The 20,935-nt window shown below is 44.8% G+C and overlaps 1 protein-coding gene across 7 annotated transcripts in view; it reads left to right on the forward strand.

Moving 5' to 3' along the window:
* The window catches only part of MATN2 (matrilin 2), a 136,295-nt gene that overhangs the window by 64,157 nt on the left and 51,203 nt on the right, over window positions 1-20,935 (forward strand). For all 7 annotated transcript variants that reach the window (XM_045050202.1, XM_045050201.1, XM_045050199.1 and 4 more), the window contains exon 5: window positions 10,175-10,297. In XM_045050202.1, coding sequence (XP_044906137.1) covers window positions 10,175-10,297 — 123 coding nt within the window. The remainder of the gene's footprint in view (window positions 1-10,174; window positions 10,298-20,935) is intronic.

The raw sequence follows: 20,935 nt of genomic DNA on the forward strand, positions 1-20,935 counted from the left end.
CACATATGGTGAAATGATTTTTGATAAAAGCGCCAAAGCAATTCATGAGGAAAGAATAATGTCATCAACAAATAGTGCTATAACAATTGGATTGTCATGTGTGAAAAAATGGACTTCATCCCTTACCTCACATCATATACAAAAATTAATTCAAAATTGATTTTAAATCTAAATGTAAGAAGGGAAGCAATTAAATGTCCACATGAAAATGTAGGAAAAAGTTTTTTGATGACCCAGGGTTTGGCAAGGATCTTTTAAATAGGATATAACACAAAAAAACTCAATAAATTGCACTTCATCAAAATAAAAACATTTACTTTTCAAAATACGCTACTACCAAAATGAAAAGGTGAACGAACCATAGACTGAGATAAAATATTTGCAAAACGTATATCCAACAAAAGACCTTAGAATATATAAAGAATTCTTAGAACTCAATATTAGGGAAATAACCCAGTCAAAATGGGCAAAAGATTTGAACAGACACTAGCCAGAGAAGATAGATGGATGGCAAAGAAGCCTGTGAAGACATATTCAACATTATCAGTCATTAGAGAAATGCAAATTAAAACCACAGTGACCCGCCACCACGCTTCCACTAGATTGGATAAATTTTGAAATACTGACCCTAAAGTATGTGTTGGCAAAGTTGGCAACAGGAACCGTCATTGTTCCTGGCAGGAATGTAAAATAGTTCATCTGCTTTGGAAAACAGTTTAACAGTTTTCTACAAAGCTGAATATGTACCTACAATATGACCCAGGCATTCAATTCTTAGGTATTTACTGAGAATAAATTAAAGTTTATGTCTAAACAAAGATTTGAACACAAATGGTCACAGCAGCTTTATTTGTAAGAGTCCCAAACTGGAAACAACCCAAATGTCCATCAGTGGGTGAATGGATAACAAATTGTGATATATGCATACAATGTAATGTGACTAGGCAATGAACAGAGTGGCTGTTGACACATGCAGCAAGCTAGATGAATTTCAAAATAACCATGTTGCGTGAAATAAACCAAACAACAAAAGAGTACACACTGTATGATTCCATTTATAGAAAATTTTAGAAAACGGCAACTAATCTATGTGACAGAGAGTAGATTAGTGCTTGCCTGGGACCAGGGGCAGGGGGGCAGGGAGCAGGTAGAGGGATTACCAAGTGGCATGAGGAAACTTTGGGGATCTGGGGGTAATGGATATGTTCATTATCTTGATTATGATGATGATATGTTGACATGTCAAATTTATCAAATTGCATACTCTAAATTTATGCAGTTTATTGTATGTCATTTATGATTCAATGAAGCTAATATATATATAGAGAGAAAGTCAGAACAAGGTGGTTTTGGAAGGTGAGTGGTGCTGAGACAAAGCCTGCAAGATAAGAGATTGGAGAGAGAATCGTGGAACAATCAGGGGAGGCGTTGTGGAGGAGGGGGTTTTTCTAACAATGCAGGGCTTGTTGTCTTTGAGGGTTCTAACTAGACCAGACGGCCTGTCTGGAAGGGTTTGTTTGGGGCATTGGTGGTGGATGAGGGAAGGAATGTAAGCTGGAACCAATTATGGAGCAATTCGATTCCCAGCAGCAGTCTTTGGTGGGTAGGGGCACTGAGCACAGGGTGTCAGGGGTAAAACTACCTTGTAGTAAATTGAGTCTAGCAGTAACATATGCGTGGGATTCAAATTAGGTACCGAGTGGGTGGGGAAGTACCATGCATCCATCCATCCATCCATCCACCCACCCTATGTCCATTCACTCATTCATTTATTCATCCAATACTTATTGGTTCCTTCTAGGGGCCAGGCACTCTTATGCGGTGGTGGGAAGAAAATGAGTGTTTCTCTTATATGTCTGAGACCCAAGAAACACTCAGGTCTTGCTTTCCCTTGTGCTCCACACGTGTGGAGCAGAAGGTGAAAGATGCCATCAGTTTACAATTCTAATCAGCTCGGTCAGTTCAGTGCACGCTTCCTTATGCCCGCAGAATTAATTAGGAGACCATAGCAATAATTCCCACACCAGGGAGGAGTTTATGACATAGCGAGGGGATAAGGGGTGTGGGATGGTCGCACGATTTAAAATTTTTTTTTTCAGCGTTTATTTATTTTGGGGACAGAGAGAGACAGAGCATGAACGGGGGAGGGGCAGAGAGAGAGAGGGAGACACAGAATGGGAAGCAGGCTCCAGGCTCTGAGCCATCAGCCCAGAGCCTGACGCAGGGCTCGAACTCACGGACCGTGAGATCGTGACCTGAGCCGAAGTCGGATGCTCAACCGACTGCGCCACCCAGGCGCCCCTGGTCGCACGATTTAGAATGACAGATCACTTCAGAGAAGAAACCTGGCTTTGAGGGAAAACTAGTGAATCTGGGAAGGAGCCCACACAAGTGGTTGGATGCAGCTGGAGAGAGGGGTTAGAGTTCAAGGAAAAAGCCCTGGCTGGATGTGCTTGGTAGTAGCAACTGACCCTGAGAATGGATAAAATCTTGGAGGGAGAGAGAGAGAGCGTGGAAAGGGAAGGTCAGGGTCTGAGCTTTGGGGCAGCCCACAAGGAGAGCAAGGAGCCAGAGTGGAGGAACAAGCAGGCTGCACCCACAAACAGCCAGCCCGCAGCTTCTGAACAAATGGCCTGCCTGGCCCCAGGCTCTGCTAGGACCGCCCTGAGCAGAAGAGGAGGACTGCTGAGCAGAGGGCGTGCGGTCACGGAGCTTCCTCTCCGCCCTGGCTGCTGGGCCCCGGAACTCGGAGAGGGTCCCGTGCAGTCTGCTCGCCCTCTGGCTGGGCCAGGCTACAGGGTTAAAAAACAAAGAAGAAGAAGAGAAGAAAGGAATCTGGGGTGAGTAGCGTTCTCATGGGAGAATTGAGTTGACTGCATGTGAGCAGAGAGCCGGCCATTGGGAAAGGATGACCACACATCAGGGGAAAGCGAGTTTGAAGCTCATAGACCTGCTTTTCTGCTTTCCTCTTTTCTCAAGCACCTAGAAAAGTGGTTCTCAGAGTGGCCCCCCAGACAGCAGCTCAGCTTTGCAGGGAAACTGGTTAGAAATGCAAACTCCCAGGCCTGACCCTAGTGCTACCAAATCAGGGATTCTGGGGTGGGACCTAGGAATGTGTGTTTCAGGGGCACCTAGGTGGCTCAGTCCTTTCATCATCCGACTCTTGATTTCGGCTCAGGTCATGATCTCATGGTTCGTGGGTTTGAGCCCCACGTTGGGCTCCCTGCTGACAGTGCAGAGCCTGCTTGGGATTCTCTCTCTCTCTCAAAATAAATAAATAAACTTAAAACACACATTCCTTTTTTTTTTTTTTTTAACAAGCCCTCCGGGAAATTCTGATGTAAGCTCAAGTTTAAAAACCACTGACCTACGCACTTTGAACTAAATCTCTCCCTGAGAGGCTCCACTCAGTAAGGAATTTATATTAAGAACGTGATGATGTGACAGCCGTTTGGAAATTGCAAAGTGCTCTGTAAGAATAGGGCATTACTTGTGCATGTTTATTTATTTTGATCAACCTCATTCGGTCAGATTTACTTACGTGTTAAGGCTTTATTTGGGGGGATATCCCTTTAAGAGAATGAAAATTCTGTGAGTGAATAGGAGGACTGATTGAAAAATAATTCAGCTCTTGGGGAGAGAAGGATTCGAGGCACAGCTGGGGTTTGCCCAAAAGGACAGGTTTGTTTTTCTCAGTGACATTGGGTTTGTTTTGTTTCTTCCAGCGTAGAAGCACAAGGCTGATGACTCACATTTACTGTTGAAAGTCTTAAAATCCGAACTGCAGCTGTCAAAATAAGATTAGTGCTTTCAGGCACCATGAGAGAAGGGGGATGGTCCTTGAAACACAGGCTTCGGTTTGTGGAGTCTTAACTCTGGAAGGGCTTCAGATTGGTGCAGGGAGAACCCCATTGTTTCCCACTTGAGTGAAGTAACAGCCCTAATAATACATTTCTCTTCTCTCTTGCTGCGAAAGATAACTTCTGATTTCTACATCTCAGGCTAAATAACAGCAGGAGCTGTTTGAAAAGTGGAACGTGTCTTTAAAGGTGTTCATTTTTTTGCTTTAGCTCCAAACTAGCTTAAACTGTCATTGGTGTGAACAGCATGCAGTGTGGCTTGTCTCAAACTCTGAAAAGCCAGTAAAAACCCTTTGATTTCGCCTGGCATGATGTCAGCCACAGCAGCCACAGTCTTTGTCCCGTGCTTCTCGTCCAGTGTAACCAGATGGGAGGTTTTCCAAGTTCTCCAGCCAAGGCACAGCGCCAGGGTTTCGAGAGCACAAACTAAGGAAGGCACTTAAATCTAGGGTGCGTGCGTGCCTCGGGGCAAACACTAGGGTTGGATTTGAGCACAACTGTGGGGCTCTTACTTGTCAAACCCTCAGTGATTTATCTCACCTGGGAAGACTGAGCAGCTGAAGTTAGCATCGCTCCCTGTAATTCCCAAGGAACTAAAAGAAGCAAGTAAATTCTGTCAGCCCTGTGCTAATGATCGCCTTCTGGTAAGGCATTGCTTGCGTTTGGTGAGATCTCTTGTTATAAAATTCACAATTGTCTACTTGGCCGTATCAGATCAATTCAGCAGAGAGTTCACAAACCACAGCTTAGTCAAAGATACGTTGACATTATTTAAAGAAATCTGAATCTATGTCTGGGTGTGGAATTTTCACAGGCACCCATAAAGTGACACTATATTGCAGTTGTGATGTAGGCAAAATTCTCAGTGAGACCACCTTCTGGCCACACAATATAAAACAGAAGTTCCCTTCTTTCCACACGCCCTACTCCCTTTTCCTGCTAATTTTGCTTGGCAGCACTTAAGAGATCTAACATACGGTTTTACCTGTTTATTTTATGTCTGGCCCCTATCAGTGGTGTGCTGGCAGATGTTTAACAACCAGATCTGCAGGGGGAAAATGCTCTGGTTTCTAATGTTCACTGACTCCTGTGGTGTAAATACTGACACCGTGGCCGATTTCAAGCCACCTGCCTGGCCTTGCTGACTACAGAGTAGGGGAGAGGTTGGCACTATCTGTCATGGGGGTTAGTGGGAGCTGGCCCCCTACACACCACTGGCTCCCCATTTGAATATTGGCTCCGTGGGCACAGAGATCAACTGATAGATTTTTTACCTCTTTTATTCACTGTTATTTTCCCAGTACTTTGAACAGTTTGACAAATGGATGAATCAATGCAATCATTCAGATATTTTTTTAGTTTGTATTTATTTTAAAATTTTTTTAATGTTTATTTATTTTTGAGAGACAGACAGATCTTTAACAGGGGAGAGGCAGAGAAAGAGGGAGACACGGAATCCGAAGCAGGCTCCGCGCTCTGAGGTGTCAGCACAGCCCAGTGCAGGGTTCGAACCCATGAACAGTGAGATCGTGACCTGAGCTGAAGTCTGACGCTCCACCGACTGAGCCACCCAGGTGCCCCTCAAATATATTTTTAAAAATTGACCATCTGCCAGACACCGTGCTAGATATTTGAGCTGGAGGGCTGAGCAAAGTAAGCCCTGCCCTCAGATGGTAGAGAAAATAGGGTTCAGTAATCATTGTAAGTGGAGTGTTAAATTGTGGTTGTGGAGATCATGAGGGAGAACTTGACCTCTAATGGGGAGCAGTCAAATAAGAGCCACCTGAGTACTCCAGGCTGGTGGCAGTCAAGTCCAATCAACAGATGTCCACTATGCACCTGCTGTGTGAAATGCATGGTATTATACAGGCATCCGGAGGAACTCCCAGGCTAATCCTGTCCCTCTCGGAGTTTTCAGCCCAGGTAAGATTGATGAGGGAGAAATACCTGACAACCCCATGCTTATGTAGCACGGACATGGGTTCATTCTCTCATTCGTAAGTCTTTACCGAGCCAGGCACCGTGCTAGGTACAGGGATGCAGCAGATAACAAGGCCGCCAGTTCCTTAGCTGTCGTGACCACACTGGCATCTGCAGCTGGGGGCTGGCTCCCAGATGTCACTGCACTCTGGGCCCCCTTCTGGTATGGGAACACCTCTTTCTGAGGACAGGGAGAGGTAGAGGCTCAGGAGGAATTTTGTTCCCATGATACTCATCCTGCCAGGATCCCGTTTCTGATGCAAGAGAGTATTTTTAGGACTCTAGGAGCATCCCTGTTGGGAGGCAGGGAGTGTGGGCCCTTGTCACTCTTCTTTCAGCAGATGAACACTTACGGAGCACCAAGCACACGCGCTAGGACAGTGGGCAAGGCTCTGGGAAATCAGTGAGTCAGATCAGCTCACATTCCAGCGGGGCAGGCAGACGTGATCAGGTCCTTCCAATACCATTGGATAAATGCGTAAGCGCTGGAGTGGCTCCCAGAGGAAGGAGCCTTTAAGCCCAGCCAACCTGGAGAAGGCTTCTTAGAGGAGGCGACATTTGACTGAAGTCATGAGCCATGATGGGGGTCGCCAGGTAGAGAAGGCTTGGAAGGATCATGGGAACTCTGAATTCAGGGCTTCTCCCATCCCTCATGGTTTTATTACCCTTCAGTGAAACCCTCCGGCTGTGAGAAAAAGAAGCACTGTTTTTCAAAAGCATCAGGAGTCATTCAAAAATATCTGTGTTTGTTTCAAATGGAAGTGACCACTGCCAGAAAAACAATGTTGTTTTGTCAGAGCCTAGTCTGCATGTATTCCTTTGTCTTTATTGAATTAAGTTAATCCCTCAAAGATTTCCCTGGGGACGGTGCAGATCACCAGTGGCCATAAATCCCCAACATTATAAAAACATTATGAAAGTACAATACACACGAAGCCAACTGGCAAGCTTGCTCTTTGTGGGGCCGGACTTCTGGAATGTGAGTGATAAGCCTCCTGTTCCTACCACACTCCGTGCCCGCACGTAGTGTCTGCGATTCTGTCAGCCACTTTGGAGAGGGAACCAAGGACAGCGGTAATTCTGAGATTGGTTTAAAAGAGGAAACTCAGCCTCACAGTCTCCGTTAATAAAGGGGGGAGACTGGCCCTGGGTCTGGGCACCTTCCACTTGGATGATTGTAAGGGACTTTGTATCCAGTTCGATGACACTCAACCCGGCTGCACGCTGCAGTTATTTGGGGAGCTTTCGCCAACCCTGCTGCCTGCATTCCACCCTGGCCAGTCTGGTTTCAGGAGCGGGGTGCCCTGGGCATCAGGGTTTTCTAAAGGTCCCCAGGTGGTTCTGATGGGTAGCCAAGGTCGGACGCTGCTGCTCCTGTAGACTGGATCTTGCAGTTATTCACAGGCCGTTCTGTGGGTGTCCCAGCCCTGTCCCAAAAGGAATATGCATTGCCTCTCTACCTACCCTCTGGGGAGAGGTCTTTGGAAAAAAAGATGGTTGCTTCAAGCTCCTGGTTCCTTGCTTTCAAAATGCTGCTTTCAGAGGGGTTCTTTTGTAGCATGTTGGGTTTTTTTTTTTTCATTATTATAAAAGCTCCTGTTAGAAACTCTTGTTAGAAAACTTGAAAGCAGATCATTATAAGAGCCTAAAAATCACCTGTACTCCCACTATTCCTTTGTAACCGCTATTAGGTGGGGTTCCTGCTAGATACCAAAGGAGGCAAAGCAGCAGCTAGAGCAGGGAAGGGAGACCCAGGTGAAGAAGCTCATGCCCCCTCACTTTAGAGAGGGACTTGGGATTTGGGGGGTAGGTTGTTCCAGTGTGTTGGGGTGACATTTTCCAATCATGAGGCTTTTGTGCAGGCACTGTCTCATCCCCACTAGGGAGCTTAGAGTCTAGCAAGGGCAACAGTAAATACACGGCTACTTAAATGCCTATGCAATTAACATTGTGATACACGCCAAGGGGAAGAGTGCAGGCCTGCACTGACAGCCGATATGGGAGGCAGAAAACTCTGGCCCTGAAGAACAAGCGAAGGTCCTCATATCAGGAGGTTAATTTTTCCATCCGTGTGCAGACAGACCAGAGCTATTTCTGCATGGAATTAAAAAACAAACAAACAAGCAAACAAAAAAAACCTACTGCTGTTCCCAAACAAAGCAGTGATTTTATTTAACAGCTAGAAGTCCTCTAAGTTTCCCAGAGCCGAAGAAGCTGCCAGATCCCTCCTTCTAAAGGACAACCCAGGTGGCATTGCCCTCTCTCTCTTTTGATGGATTTTACCCTGACTGGTCCCCATCACCTGCTTAATCGGCTTGGACTTCTCAGCCTACCTTCCAGCCCTCTGCCATCTGGTGTCAGTTGTCCTTCTGATCCCCCCTCCTGCTACTTCCCTTGGAATTCTCAGCATGGGATTTAGCTACCACAACTCTCCTACTTTCCTCATTTCTGCACGTTCACTCACACTGCTCCCTCGGCCCATAGTACCTTTCCCGTTTTCCATTCTCTCGCCTATACCTGCCAGCCTTTTCCAGTCTACCCTTGACGATGGGGCTAGTTTATTCTACCTCAGGACCTTTGCATTTGCCGTTCTTTCAGTCAGAAATGCTCTTCCCAGAGCTTCATGTTACCCTTAGAATACAAGCTGGGTGACAGCAGGAACTCCTTCCTCTGTTTGGTTCACCACTGTATCCCCAGGGCTTGGGACACTGTAGGTGCTTCATTTATTGATAAATGAAGAGTATCCTGTGGTTCAGACTTTTCTTAGGTCTCTAGCTTAGGCTTATAACTTAACTGTAGGTTTTATCATTCTTTAATGATTCACTATGATTTTTACATGAGCTGAAGTTTTTTCTGGTTATTGGTGTTTTTCTTCTATCTAAATCCAATGGAACTCTCGATTGGAGTTCCCAATTGGAAATCTAAGGTAAAATATACTGGTAATAGAAGAATTTGCATCTATAATTTTCTTCATCTACTTTATTGATTTGAGAATGAAAACACTTCTTTTTAGCACTTGAAAGCCTAAGTCCTTATTTGTGGAATATTAGGCATAAGCCTTTTTTTTTAATGTTAAGAAGCAGATTTTATTTAAAAAAATTACTTAATGCATTTAATAGAGGTGATGAATCAATCAGCTTTTATCTTTTTATCAATTTTATATATTTATCTAAAAGCATAATAAATAATACAACTCGGTGACACAGGTGATTACATTGAAGTGTAGCCATTGGATTGATTCAGGGATCAATCAGGCTTTCTAGTTAATTGAGTTTTTATTGTAGCTTTCATAGTGATAACTTTTAACCAGAGAAAACTCTTTTTAATGTATTCAATTTCTTTAATGCTCTTTGATTTTCTCCAACTTTAATGGTAAAGTCACTGGAAGAGCTAGTTAAGAAACCAAGGCATTCTCCTAGCTGAGAAGTAATGTTTATCGGGTCAGCCTGTTTGTGCAAAGGAGAGACTGAGTCAGTGATGGATTGAAAATGCCTTGAGCCTTTTCATCCTCTGGTATACTTTTAGTTTCATTGCAGCAAATGCATTCCTGTGAGTGCATTCTTACATTGCATTTGTGTGAAACCCCAGGGCTCAGCACTTTGTGGACGCATAATAAATACTTGACCGACGTAGGCTCACTAATAACCATACACCCATTTATCCCTAGTAATCTTTGTTACCTCTACCTAACCTCCTTTGGCTTCGCCTTTTCCTCGTGTGTTGCTGGCGTGAATAAATGAAGCTCAAGGAGGATTTCCAAAGATTGTTCTGGTAGACAAATGGAATGAGGAGAAGTACGTCCAAAAAGACAGATGTAGAATTGGGACCTGCCATTTTTTGGGTGGAGTGACAGGTCTTCCCACTGTGCTCTCTCTCAGCTTCCCCATCTGCAAAATGTCAAAGACAGTGCAGATTATCTCCTGTAAACCTGTGGGACTGTGATTACAAAGCATTTTCGTTCTCGAAGAACAGGAGTGGTACTTGGTGCTGACCGGTACAGATGCCTGCTCATGATAACTTCTAGTTCTCAGGAACCATCGGAATACTTCAGAGCACTTTCATGAACATGAGGAAAAGACAGACCTGATGTTAATTCGAAATTATTCGATGCATTTAATAGAGGCGAATGATTCCAACTTTGAAAGATCTGTTTTTATTTACACATAAAAATCCACCGAAATGTTAATCGTGGTTGCCTCTGGATGGTAGGATTACAGTTATTCAATACGTTAAAGGTTATTCCGAAGGTTATTTTAGCAAGTGCTTGTTGTCTGGCCACACACGGAGGGCGGAGGGTCACGGAGGTGTCTTCTGACGGTGTGACTTTGCCCCAGTCCAGGATCTCTGTGCGGCAGAGGACCACGGCTGTGAGCAGCTCTGCGTGAATGTGCTGGGCTCCTTTGTCTGCCAGTGTTACAGCGGCTTCATGCTGGCCGAGGACGGGAAGAGATGTGTGGGTGAGTATTCGTCCGCCTCGTTCCATGAGGAAGGGCAAGTTGAGCACCGTGAGGAGGGAAGGGGAGCCCCCCAGGGACCCAGCTGCTCTCTTTTGAGTTTCAACAAAGTGCTCAGGTGTCTGGCCCAGTTTTGGTCAGAATGCGAACTCTGAAGACTTCATTTAGGGCTGCAGCTGGCATTTTCTCCTACTGGGTCCTCAGCAAAAGGCATATTTATGGTAATCTACGTAAATAGAATTGTCCCTTTATATACTACATCGCTTGAAAAGGACTGGGCTGGTCTTCAGCCAATGCGGAGGCTGTTTGGGATGGCCTGACTTCAGGACAGCTCATGTGTTGCACACTCACTTGCCGGTGGGCGAGCTTGCTGAGTGGCCCCTCAGGGACGTAGGCAGCCTTCCTCCTAAGTATAGATCTGCAGTTCGGTGACAGTCCCAAGTGGCCGCTAGGTGTAAAGCCCAGCTGTATGCAGGAAGACACCATTGTCAGAGGCAAGGAACAGTGGCCTCAAATGCAGACCCCAGGGAAGAAGTTTCAGGGGCAGTGCTTAGAATTTCAGGCACCAACTTGCCATCGGGTGAGTGACTTCCCACTTGAGCAACTCCACATTGTGTGACCTGGTGGGAGGTAGGAAAGGTGGGGTGGCATCTGATTTCTTCAGTGAAGGGTGATGGTTCTCCTCAGCACCTGGAGAGCGGGCCAGCACATCCCTCACGCCCCCGACCAGTGGGTCTGCAACACACCTGAAACTCGCATGGTCTCTTTCGTCCTTCCTCCAACAAACAGTGCCGGCAAACAGTAGGTGTTCCATTAACTGAACTCAGTACTTAGGAGGCAAAAAATCTGGAGGCAAAGGAAGGGAAAGGGCTCGACTCACACCAGACCTGGAACCTGCATTTTTCTGACTCTAAATCCTGCGTTTTCTCTTCTGCCCACACCCCATGGTTTTCAGGGGCCTCGTATGTCTTCCTTCCCATAGTGAATGATTATTATTTTGCACATAGAATTGACATTTTCCAGCACACTTTGATACTTAGCTAAGGATGTGGAAGGAAAAAGCAACAAAGCAAAAACATGGGTGTCCTGTTCTTCGCAGGTGAGGATAGAATGGGTTTGCTTGCTTGTTTGTACACACTGATGGGAATGAAAACTCCACTCGTCACAGATGGAATTGGTCTCCGAAGCGGTTCTGTTTATTTTTTTCTTTTTTCTTTTCATTTTTTTAAAATGTTTATTTATTTTTGACAGAGAGACAGAGCACGAGCAGGGGAGGGACAGAGAGAGAGGGAGACACAGAACCCGAAGCAGGCTTCAGGCTCTGAGCTGTCAGCACAGAGCCCGATGCGGGGCTCGAACTCATAGACCACAAGATCATGACCTGAGCCGAAGTCGGACGCTCAACCGACTGAGCCACCCAGGCGCCCCCGTTTATTTTTTTCTTAATCTGCTGGTGGGGACAGCGATAGGTGGCAAGGCACCACATCCACTAGCACGGGCAACAAAGAAGCCGACATGTAAACACCAACTCCTACTATTTTTGCTTCATTCATTTGTATTCTGCAAGCAACATACTTTCGTTGAGGATGAGGATTAAACACATGAGAAAATCCCTGCTAATCGTTTGTTGTATTATCTGCTGGACTTTCCCCCATACAAATATCTAATTCAAAACATTTTGTTAATGCTTAACAAAATGAAGTCATACTATTTATTTTGTTTAACCTATATTTTTTCCCTCACCAGTTGTTAAATGGGTAGAACTTTGGGTGCTATTGGGTCAGAAGGAAATCAGGCCATTGGGGATAAGGCCAGGGGATAAGCTTCAGGAAAAGGGGTGAGGGTGACTGCTTAATTGGGTGAGGGAAGGAGCAGGGAAGGCCCAGAACATGTGTGAGTGATGGGGTGGAGGCGGCAGGGGGGCGGGCAGTAGGGGCCATGGCTGGGGCAGGAGGCCTGCCCTGGCCCTTGGGAAACTGGAGGGTGGTGAGGAACCCAGTTTTCTGAGTATTGGCAAATAATTGCCTAATCATCCCTGTGTATTAGAGGACCTTTGTGTCTCTAAGGGTTTTGCTGTAACTTTGGGGGTTTGACATTTGCTGAAGAGCAACAAGCATGAGAGTAGATGCTATGGTTGCCAGGGAGCTGTTGTGGACTGTGTTTATCAGAGATGGGCATTTCTCTGCTGCTGAGTGTATGTAGAATGCCTTTCCTTGGGGGGGGGGGGCATCAAGGCAGAAGAATGGGCAAATGGGGAGAGACTGTGTGTGATCCAGGAGTCATCCACCAGATATTCCTGTCATCCTCCTCCCCAACCAAGCACCTGTTGGGGGCTGGGAGTGAGATGATTACGTGCTGGTGGGCCATTGTTGCCAGTTTCCTTGGTTAGGGATATGTTACAAATTTTCAGAAGGTCAAGTGCTTCTGATGGGTTTATGCTGAGTGCATAACAAGTGGTGACGGTAATAGAGGCTACAGAAGGTCAGAGAAGAGGGTCGTTATGACGGCTAGCATGGGGGGACATCTGGGCAATGCAGGAAGGGTAGCCATTGGACAAGTGTCCAGGGCAAGGGGAGACATTGAGGGCAGTAATGGTGTGGGGACAGCAGTGGTCATTGGGAGGGGCAGGCCTTGCTCCTGGGAGCCGGTGGAGGAGGGGGAGACTGTCACAGGAATGCCACACTGAAAGCTTAACAGGCAACCTGACCTGAAGATATCAGTCTGAAGGGGCTTGTCAAAGATGAAGACCCCGGGTGTCAGACTTAGACAGGAAATTTAGGGAAGCAAAGGCTGGTAAGGACTATGGAAGCATTCCATCAGCTGCTAGTTTGGGTGGCCCGTATGTAGATGGGAACGTTTAAGAATATGGGGACCATAAATCCCAGTTAATCCAGGACGATCCCAGTTTATGCCTTGTTGGCTCAATTCTCAATAGCCCTCCCTTTCACTTTCAAAGGGGTTCTATTTTGGGTGATAAATGATAGGATCACCCTAGTTAAGACCAGTCTGACTTAAACAATGGAAGAGACCAGCTCTGCTGAAGCAGAGAATTCCTACAGCTGTGAAGTAGAAGATGAAGATACCAGGTGGAACCATAGTGTTCAGGGCTTTGAAAATCAGGCTGAAGAGTCTGGGCTTCATCTCTGGAAAGGAGACACTGACAGGTTTCTAGTTGGGAATGGCAAATGCAAAGCCTCATTTTAGGAAACTTAATCTCCTTGTGGTGCACGGCAGGATAGATTCCAGAAGGAAGATGGTGAGGGATGGAAAGACCAGTTAGGAGACTCTGGCAGCCTTCAGGGGAGAGGTGACAAGGGCCGGGGTTTGAGTGGTGACTGAAGAAATGGAGAGGGAAGGAGTAGAGATGAAGAGAGGCTGTAAATAAAGGGGAGGAGGAAAACTCAAAAGTGCTTTCACTTGAGTTTGAGCTTCCATGACTCTGAAAGAGAATGAGTAGTTTTAGACCAGGTGAGTATGAAGTTGTGGTGGGACCCCGACAAGGATGTGTCAAGAGGGAGAAGAAAGGAGCACCATGTGAGGAGAGATGGGTAGAGCCATCGATGTAGCCGGGAAGCAGCTCAGTCCATTTCTTTCTGAATTTTAATTTCTACTTATTTTTTACTTTAAACATTTATTTGTGTGTGTGTGTTGTGTGTTGTGAGCCCAGGTCTTACTGGGCTCAAACCCCAGTCTGCTGCTGGCTGGGCATGGGTCATTGCATTTCTGAGCCTCGGTTTTCTCACCCATATCGTAGAGTAATAATACCTACATCATAGTGTTTTGCGGGATTAAATAAGGTAACGAGTAAAGTCTCTCATACACGCGAGACAGTTATTACTATGATAGCATATATCATCATCATCATCTTCATTTCCTGGCCGTCATGAAGTATGGAGTGAGGAGAGAGTGAAGGCCTGAACTTTGCTGGCCTGAGCCACATGTAGGGAACAGGGGGGACAAGTAGGGCAGGAAAAATATCCCTGAAGGAACAGCCTGAGGTTGGGGGCAGGGGTGGGAGTGGGAGAGGTGGGTAAGAAAATCAAAAGTCATGGGATAAGATGAGAAAGAGAATTTCTAAGCCACGGCAATATTAATGTCATGCTCCAGCGAGGCCAAAGGGAACAGAACTTAGGGGAAAAGCCGTTGAGTTGAGTCACTGATTCATCTCAGCAAATATTTCCTAACTCTCTGCCAGGCCCTCTTCTGGGCGTTAGGGACACAAAGATGACCAGGAGCCCACTGATGATGATCAAGAGGGGAGGGATAAAGGGCAGATTTCAGGAGAAGGGGTAGGTGGTAAGACAGTGGGGGCAGTGAGCCTAAACTATTTATTTAAAGATGTGCTAGAAATTCACCACATCCAGCTACGGGTGAATGGATACAATTGTTTTCGGTTTCAGCATCTTCAAAGCTGAGGTTCTAGTACTTTGACTCATCCCAGAAGTATGACTATGACCTGCATGAAAATTCAATTCGTAGCCAGACTCAGGCAGCATTTCCACACTTCGGAGTTAGTAGAACATTAAATTCCAGTGTCGAAGTCCCATTTCCCTAACTGCTCATTTCACTCTGGACAGGACTGAATTTATTTCCACATTCAGGTGATTGAGAGTAGATTCCCAACTAAGGTCCTTTTTTGTATTGAGTTCCCTGTATTTGTAATCCATCAGCTACCACTAAAGCTGTGTTAATTTCCACCCAAAACAGCATTTTTCAGAGACCACTTATCTCTATCTTTAAGGGTGAATTTCCTGCTGTGCTTGTTTACCTCTGGTGTTTACCCACTGCCTTGTCTTTGGGGATAACTTTGGTCCTGTTTGCATCTTATCTGCCTAAACAGATTGTAAACCCTTGGGGATAGAAGTCAATGATCGTACTTTTCATCTTTCAGAGTAGACTTGCGGTATGTCTCAGTGCATTGACTGAGGCTGAGCGATTGATCACAATCTCAAGCACTCGTGTATTTTAAAAAAAATCTTGTCCCCTTGATTGATTTTTAAATTACAAAATCAATTTTTGCATATTAAAAAATTGTCGGAGTATAGATGTGTATAAAGTCAAAACCTGAAAGTCATTCCTCCCCACTTTTACTTTCTGGAAGTAATCACTGCTAAAAGCTTGGCTTCTCCTTTCTGCCTTTCTTCTAAGATGTCTTATGTATAGTATTTGCTTGTCGTCACCATCCAGGGTTTAGCATAATGCCTGATTGTATAGTAATTAATAAATGGTTGTGGAACAAATGAATGGCATTAAAGTATCCTATAACCCCCAAATTCAATGGTATCTGAATAAAGATGCAGGGCAATAAAAATATAATCTACATTTATTGAATGTTACTAAGTCATTGAAATACTTTATGTAGAATTACAACAACCCTATGAAGTAGGTACTGTTGTTACCACATTTTGTAAATCTCTTAAGACCTGTCTCTGTTTGACTTTATCTGTAAATTGAGGATAACAATAATACCTATTTCAAAGGATTGTTGTGAGGGCTGAGTTAATATGTGTAAGGCATTGGGACAGTGCTGTGTTTGTGAATATTATTACTATCATTATATTGTCTGCTACATGGGCAACCGATAAACATTAGCTAAGTCTGAATTTCTATATCCTTTATAAATTTTTGTCTTATGAATGCTTGCATTTAATAGTACGTCAGGTGTATGCCATTTGCAATGACACGAACAGAACTAGAGTGTATCATGCTAAGCGAAATAAGTCAGAGAAAGACAAATACCATATGATTTCACTAATATGTGGAATTTAAGAAACAAAACAGGTGAACATAGGGGAAGGGAAAGAAAAATAAAACAAGATAAAAACAGAGAGGGAAGCAAACCATAAGAGACTGTCTCTTTTTTTAAAGAATTTGTGCTTTTTTATTTTTATTTTTTTTAATGTTTATTTATTTTGGAGAGAGAGAGAGACAGGGTGTGAGCGGGGGAGGGGCAGAGAGAGAGACACACACACACAGAATCTGAAGCAGGATCCAGGCTCTGACCTGTCAGCACAGAGCCTGATGCAGGGCTCGAACTCATGAACCATGACAAGATCGTGACCTGAGCCTAAGTCTGATGCTTAACCTACTGAGCCACCCAGGCGCCCCAAGAGACTCTAGAGGACAAACTGAGGGGCGATGGAGGGGTGTTGGGTAGGGGGATGAGCTAAATGGGTGATGGACATTAAGGAGGCCACTTGTTGGGATGAGCCCTGGGTGATATATGTAAGTGATGAACCACTGAATTCTACTCCTAAAACCAATACTACACTATGTGTTAACTAACTTGAATGAAAATAAAATCTTGGAAGAAAAAGAAATCATCCTGAGGCCCATACTCAGAACTATGGTGGCACATAGCTTGGGGATTTAGCACAGCGTTACTGCTGCCTTCAGAGATATTTTTTTCCACTAGATTCTCCTCTACCAATTGCCCTCAGTAAGGAGGGGATTGTTGATAATTAAGTGGGGGACAAGTGTGGGAGGATCCATCTTTATATTGAAATGTCAGGTTTTTAGTTCATCAGGTAACTGCTCATGTTTGGAGCTTGACCTCCCCCATTTCAAGACATTAAGTATTGGATTTGTCCCTATACTGGTTTCCTAAGGCTTCTGTAACAAAACCGTAGACCAAGTGGCTTTAACATTAGAGATTTCTTTTCTCACCGTTCTGGAGGCTGTTTCCAAAGTCAAGGTGTCAGCAGGCTTGTCTTTCTCCTTGGCTTGTAGAAGGCCACTCCCTTGCTGTCTCTGTATGTGGTCTTTCCTCTGTGAATATGCATACCTGGGTCCTCTGTGTGTCCATATCTCTTCCTCTTGTAAGGACATCAGTCAGATTGGATTAGGGCCCACCCAAATGGCCTCATCCTAATCGAATCACTTCTTTAAAGATCCTGTCTCCAAATACAGCCACAGCCTGACTGGGAACAGGACTTAAAGGTACAAATTTAGGGTGGAGAAGACAATTCAGCTCAGAATATTTCCCTGTTGTTATCAAAATGGATAAGAAACTTTGTCCAGGTTTCGAGATCCTGCATAGAGAAATCCAGTTGTGCCCTGGTGGGAGAGGTTTTGTGAATCTGACTCTATATGTGTTATCTTCTGTTATACTCAGCAAGTCAACTGCTTCTCCAATTTCTCTAATGATGAACTTGGTTTTTCTTACTCTGTCATCAACAAGCTTTAAAGCCCAAATGCTCCTCTTTGAAATATCCTATTTCTACTAATGCCATCCCCTTGCAGACTGATCCCCACTGAGGCAACTTTGGATTGTGACCACATTGTAAATCAGAGACCATTGATCTTAGGCTTCATTACCTTGCACCAAAGTATCGTTTATCCTTGGACACAGCTGAGTGATTTTGCACATATTAGGCAGAGACTGAATGTGGCATGACTGGCTTCTAACCCTGAGATTTTAACACTTTGTGATCTGGAGGGTCCAATTCCCTACAGCCAGGGAATTACCCTTTCTGCTTATAAATGAGAGCATAGATATGTCAGGCAAATAACTGAGAAAGGATTTTATTGAAGGAGATGAGGACTTGGAACAACAGAAGCATTTCTGAGTTACACACATAGAGCACATCCATACATCTCCCTAAACTTGGCCTCTCTTGTTACAAGTACAGTTTTGCAACCAAGGAAGTTATGCAAAGAACCCAAAATGTGTGGCAAAGGATGTCAGAGTTGAATGGACTGGATCTCTCTTGGTCTTAAAAAGCTTTTAGGTTCACGTGCCTGGAAGCAGGCTCCCCGACATGTAATGTTGTACTGATGGCCTCCGCTGCTGTGCCCAGCAGCCTGGCAGTAAGGTAGAGAGTGGCCCTCAAATCAAGGTGGGATTTGACACCTTGGGGTTTTACAGTCCAGGGTCTTAAGACCCAGGAATGCTTAAATCCCGCCCTGCCAATCTCTCCTCACCCCTTCAGTTCCCCGTATTACTGAGCACATAAAAAAACAAAACCAGCAAGAGAATCAAAGTCCAGGAGAAGCCTTCTTACTCTGTGAGATTGGGCCTGTGGTTGGCTGAGAGACGGAAGGTATTTTTCAAAGAGTGGAATCAGTAAAAACTGCATATCCAAACTTACCTTAACCTTTTTATTTTCATTTAAAACATAAAGGGGCGCCTGGGTGGCGCAGTCGGTTAAGCGTCCGACTTCAGCCAGGTCACGATCTCGCGGTCCGTGAGTTCGAGCCCCGCGTCGGGCTCTGGGCTGATGGCTCAGAGCCTGGAGCCTGTTTCTGATTCTGTGTCTCCCTCTCTGTCTGCCCCTCCCCTGTTCATGCTCTGTCTCTCTCTGTCCCAAAAATAAATAAACGTTGAAAAAAAATTTTTTTTAATAAAACATATGAATGTACTTTTAATAATAATCACCTTTACTTACACCTTTAAAAATTACTAATTTAAGTTCATTTGTTGAATGCATGATTTAAAATTTTTTTCTTGCATAAAACATCCCCGTAATGTATGCTCCATGATTTTCAATTTTGCTTTCTTTAAATTGCAGCAAGGATTTGAAGACTTCTATAAAGCAATCTAAGAGCAGAATCCTTATAAATTTTTTTAAGATTTTTTTTTAAGTTTATTTAATTTTGAGAGAGAGAGAGCACACATGCATATTTAGTGTGCTCTGGGCATCAGGTCCTATATTTTCAGAAGGAATGAAAAGCATTGATGGATTAGGGATTGGTTAAGTGGAGGTCAGTTAAAACAGCTCATCTGCAACTTTATTAACCCCTGATCCACCCCTGGATGTTCTAGAGCATTCTGGAAAAAGGCAAGTTTGGAGTATAAGGCTCAGATTTTAGGCCTAAGCAAAGCCTCCAACCTGTCCTCAGTCTAATATGGGGCCAGCATACTCAGGAGTTCTTCTGAGGGACATAGATGGCTGGACTCAGAAATTACACCCGCATGGTACATACAGAGGAAGTTTCAAGAGAGAGGGAGAATCTGAGCTCCTGCCTTCAGGTACAGAGACCAGCTCACTCCTCATTGTAGTATTGTCAATTTCCCGGACCTTGGAAGTCAGAACTTGGAAGTCAGATCAACATCTCTTCTCTTTGGGGGGATCACTAAAATGTAGGTGGCCTGAGATGGCATGGGCTGACTGATGGCAGATACCCATATCAGGGGTTGGGAGATTCTTAAGATGAGGCCCAACATGTGGAGGCTGGAGGTGGGAAGTGCCTACTGCCAACACAGGTCAGTGCGGGCCACTGCATGGCCCGATTCTGTGACACAGAGCCGGGCACGTGCCAGGGCTTGGTGTCCTTGATCTCTGTGTCCTCCGTTTCTGCAATTCTTTGCTTAATATGACAATGGTTCTTGAATGATGAGCTATTAACTTTTAGAAGGATTTGGTGCTATGGCAATGTTTATGCTTTGACTCAACTCCAGCCACTGGCTAACATCCCATGACATGCAGATCCTGTAACTATGTGAATGTCCTGTTCCCACAATGACTTGTGTATTAAACCCTCCATTATTAGGCTCTGTTAGAACTCTTTGGGGAGGTGAAGTCACAAAAATGATACTTTAGACAGAGAGTTAATGAAGCCTGGAAGCAAAGGAATAAACAAAACGCAGGTTATTACCCTTTAAAACTGTAGACTTTGGGGTGCCTGTGTGGCTCAGTCGGTTAAGCGTCTGACTTCAGTTCAGGTCATGATCTCACACTCTGTGAGTTCAAGCCCCGCATCGGGCTCTGTGCTGACAGCTCAGAGCCTGGAGCCTGCTTCCGATTCTGTGTCTCCCTGTCTTTCTGCCCCTCCCCTGCTCATGCTCTGTCTCTCTCTGTCTCAAAAATAAATAAAAACATTTTAAAAAAACTGTAGATTTTCCCTTTGCATCTTTAAAAAATTTTTTAAGTTATTTATTTATTTTTAATATAATTTATTGTCAAATTGGTTTCCATAACATTTATTTATTTTTGAGAGACAGAGCATGAGCAGGGGAGGGGCAGAGAGAGAAGGAGTCACAGAATCCAAAGCAGGCTCCAGGCTCTGAGGTGTCAGCACAGAGCCTGACGTGGGGCTCCAACCCACAAACCGTGAGATCATGACCTGAACCGATGTCAGACACTCAACTCACTGAGCCACCCAGGCGCCCCTACCCTTTGCATCTTTTGATCGCTGGGTTAAGTATGTCCTTGCCCTAGCAGCGCAGGGTTTTGTTTTTCAAGTCACACATGTGTATTAATTGCAGATTCCATTTCCTTTTTATTATTTCCAAGTTTCTGATGTCAGAATATCCTAAAAGTGATAGAGGGAAATGTTTTTTAAAGGAGAAACAAATCATCCATAATCCCACCACCTTGACACAGCAAGAATTCTTATTTCTAATTCCCAGGCTTCAGGCATGCCTTTGGAGCTCTGTTTTACCTGGGTGTCACCTCTGTAAATATTCAGTTTTGAGATCTACTTTTTTCACCACATTTTGTCTGTCTTCCTATTTACAATTATGTTAGGATTATAATGTTAACAACTGCCTAATGCCCGAATCTCCTCCCACAAAACCCAGTGCACCTGTGCTCCTGACCCCCCACCCCGGCCCCGCCGTCAGTTTACAGCCACTCCGCCCTCATGCCAGATCCCCCAAGTCAGCCTCAATCCTTCTTTCTTCCTCCTGGCTCGCCTCTA

This window comes from Felis catus, chromosome F2 (assembly GCF_018350175.1).
Source record: "Felis catus isolate Fca126 chromosome F2, F.catus_Fca126_mat1.0, whole genome shotgun sequence".
Taxonomy (NCBI): Eukaryota; Metazoa; Chordata; class Mammalia; order Carnivora; family Felidae; genus Felis; species Felis catus.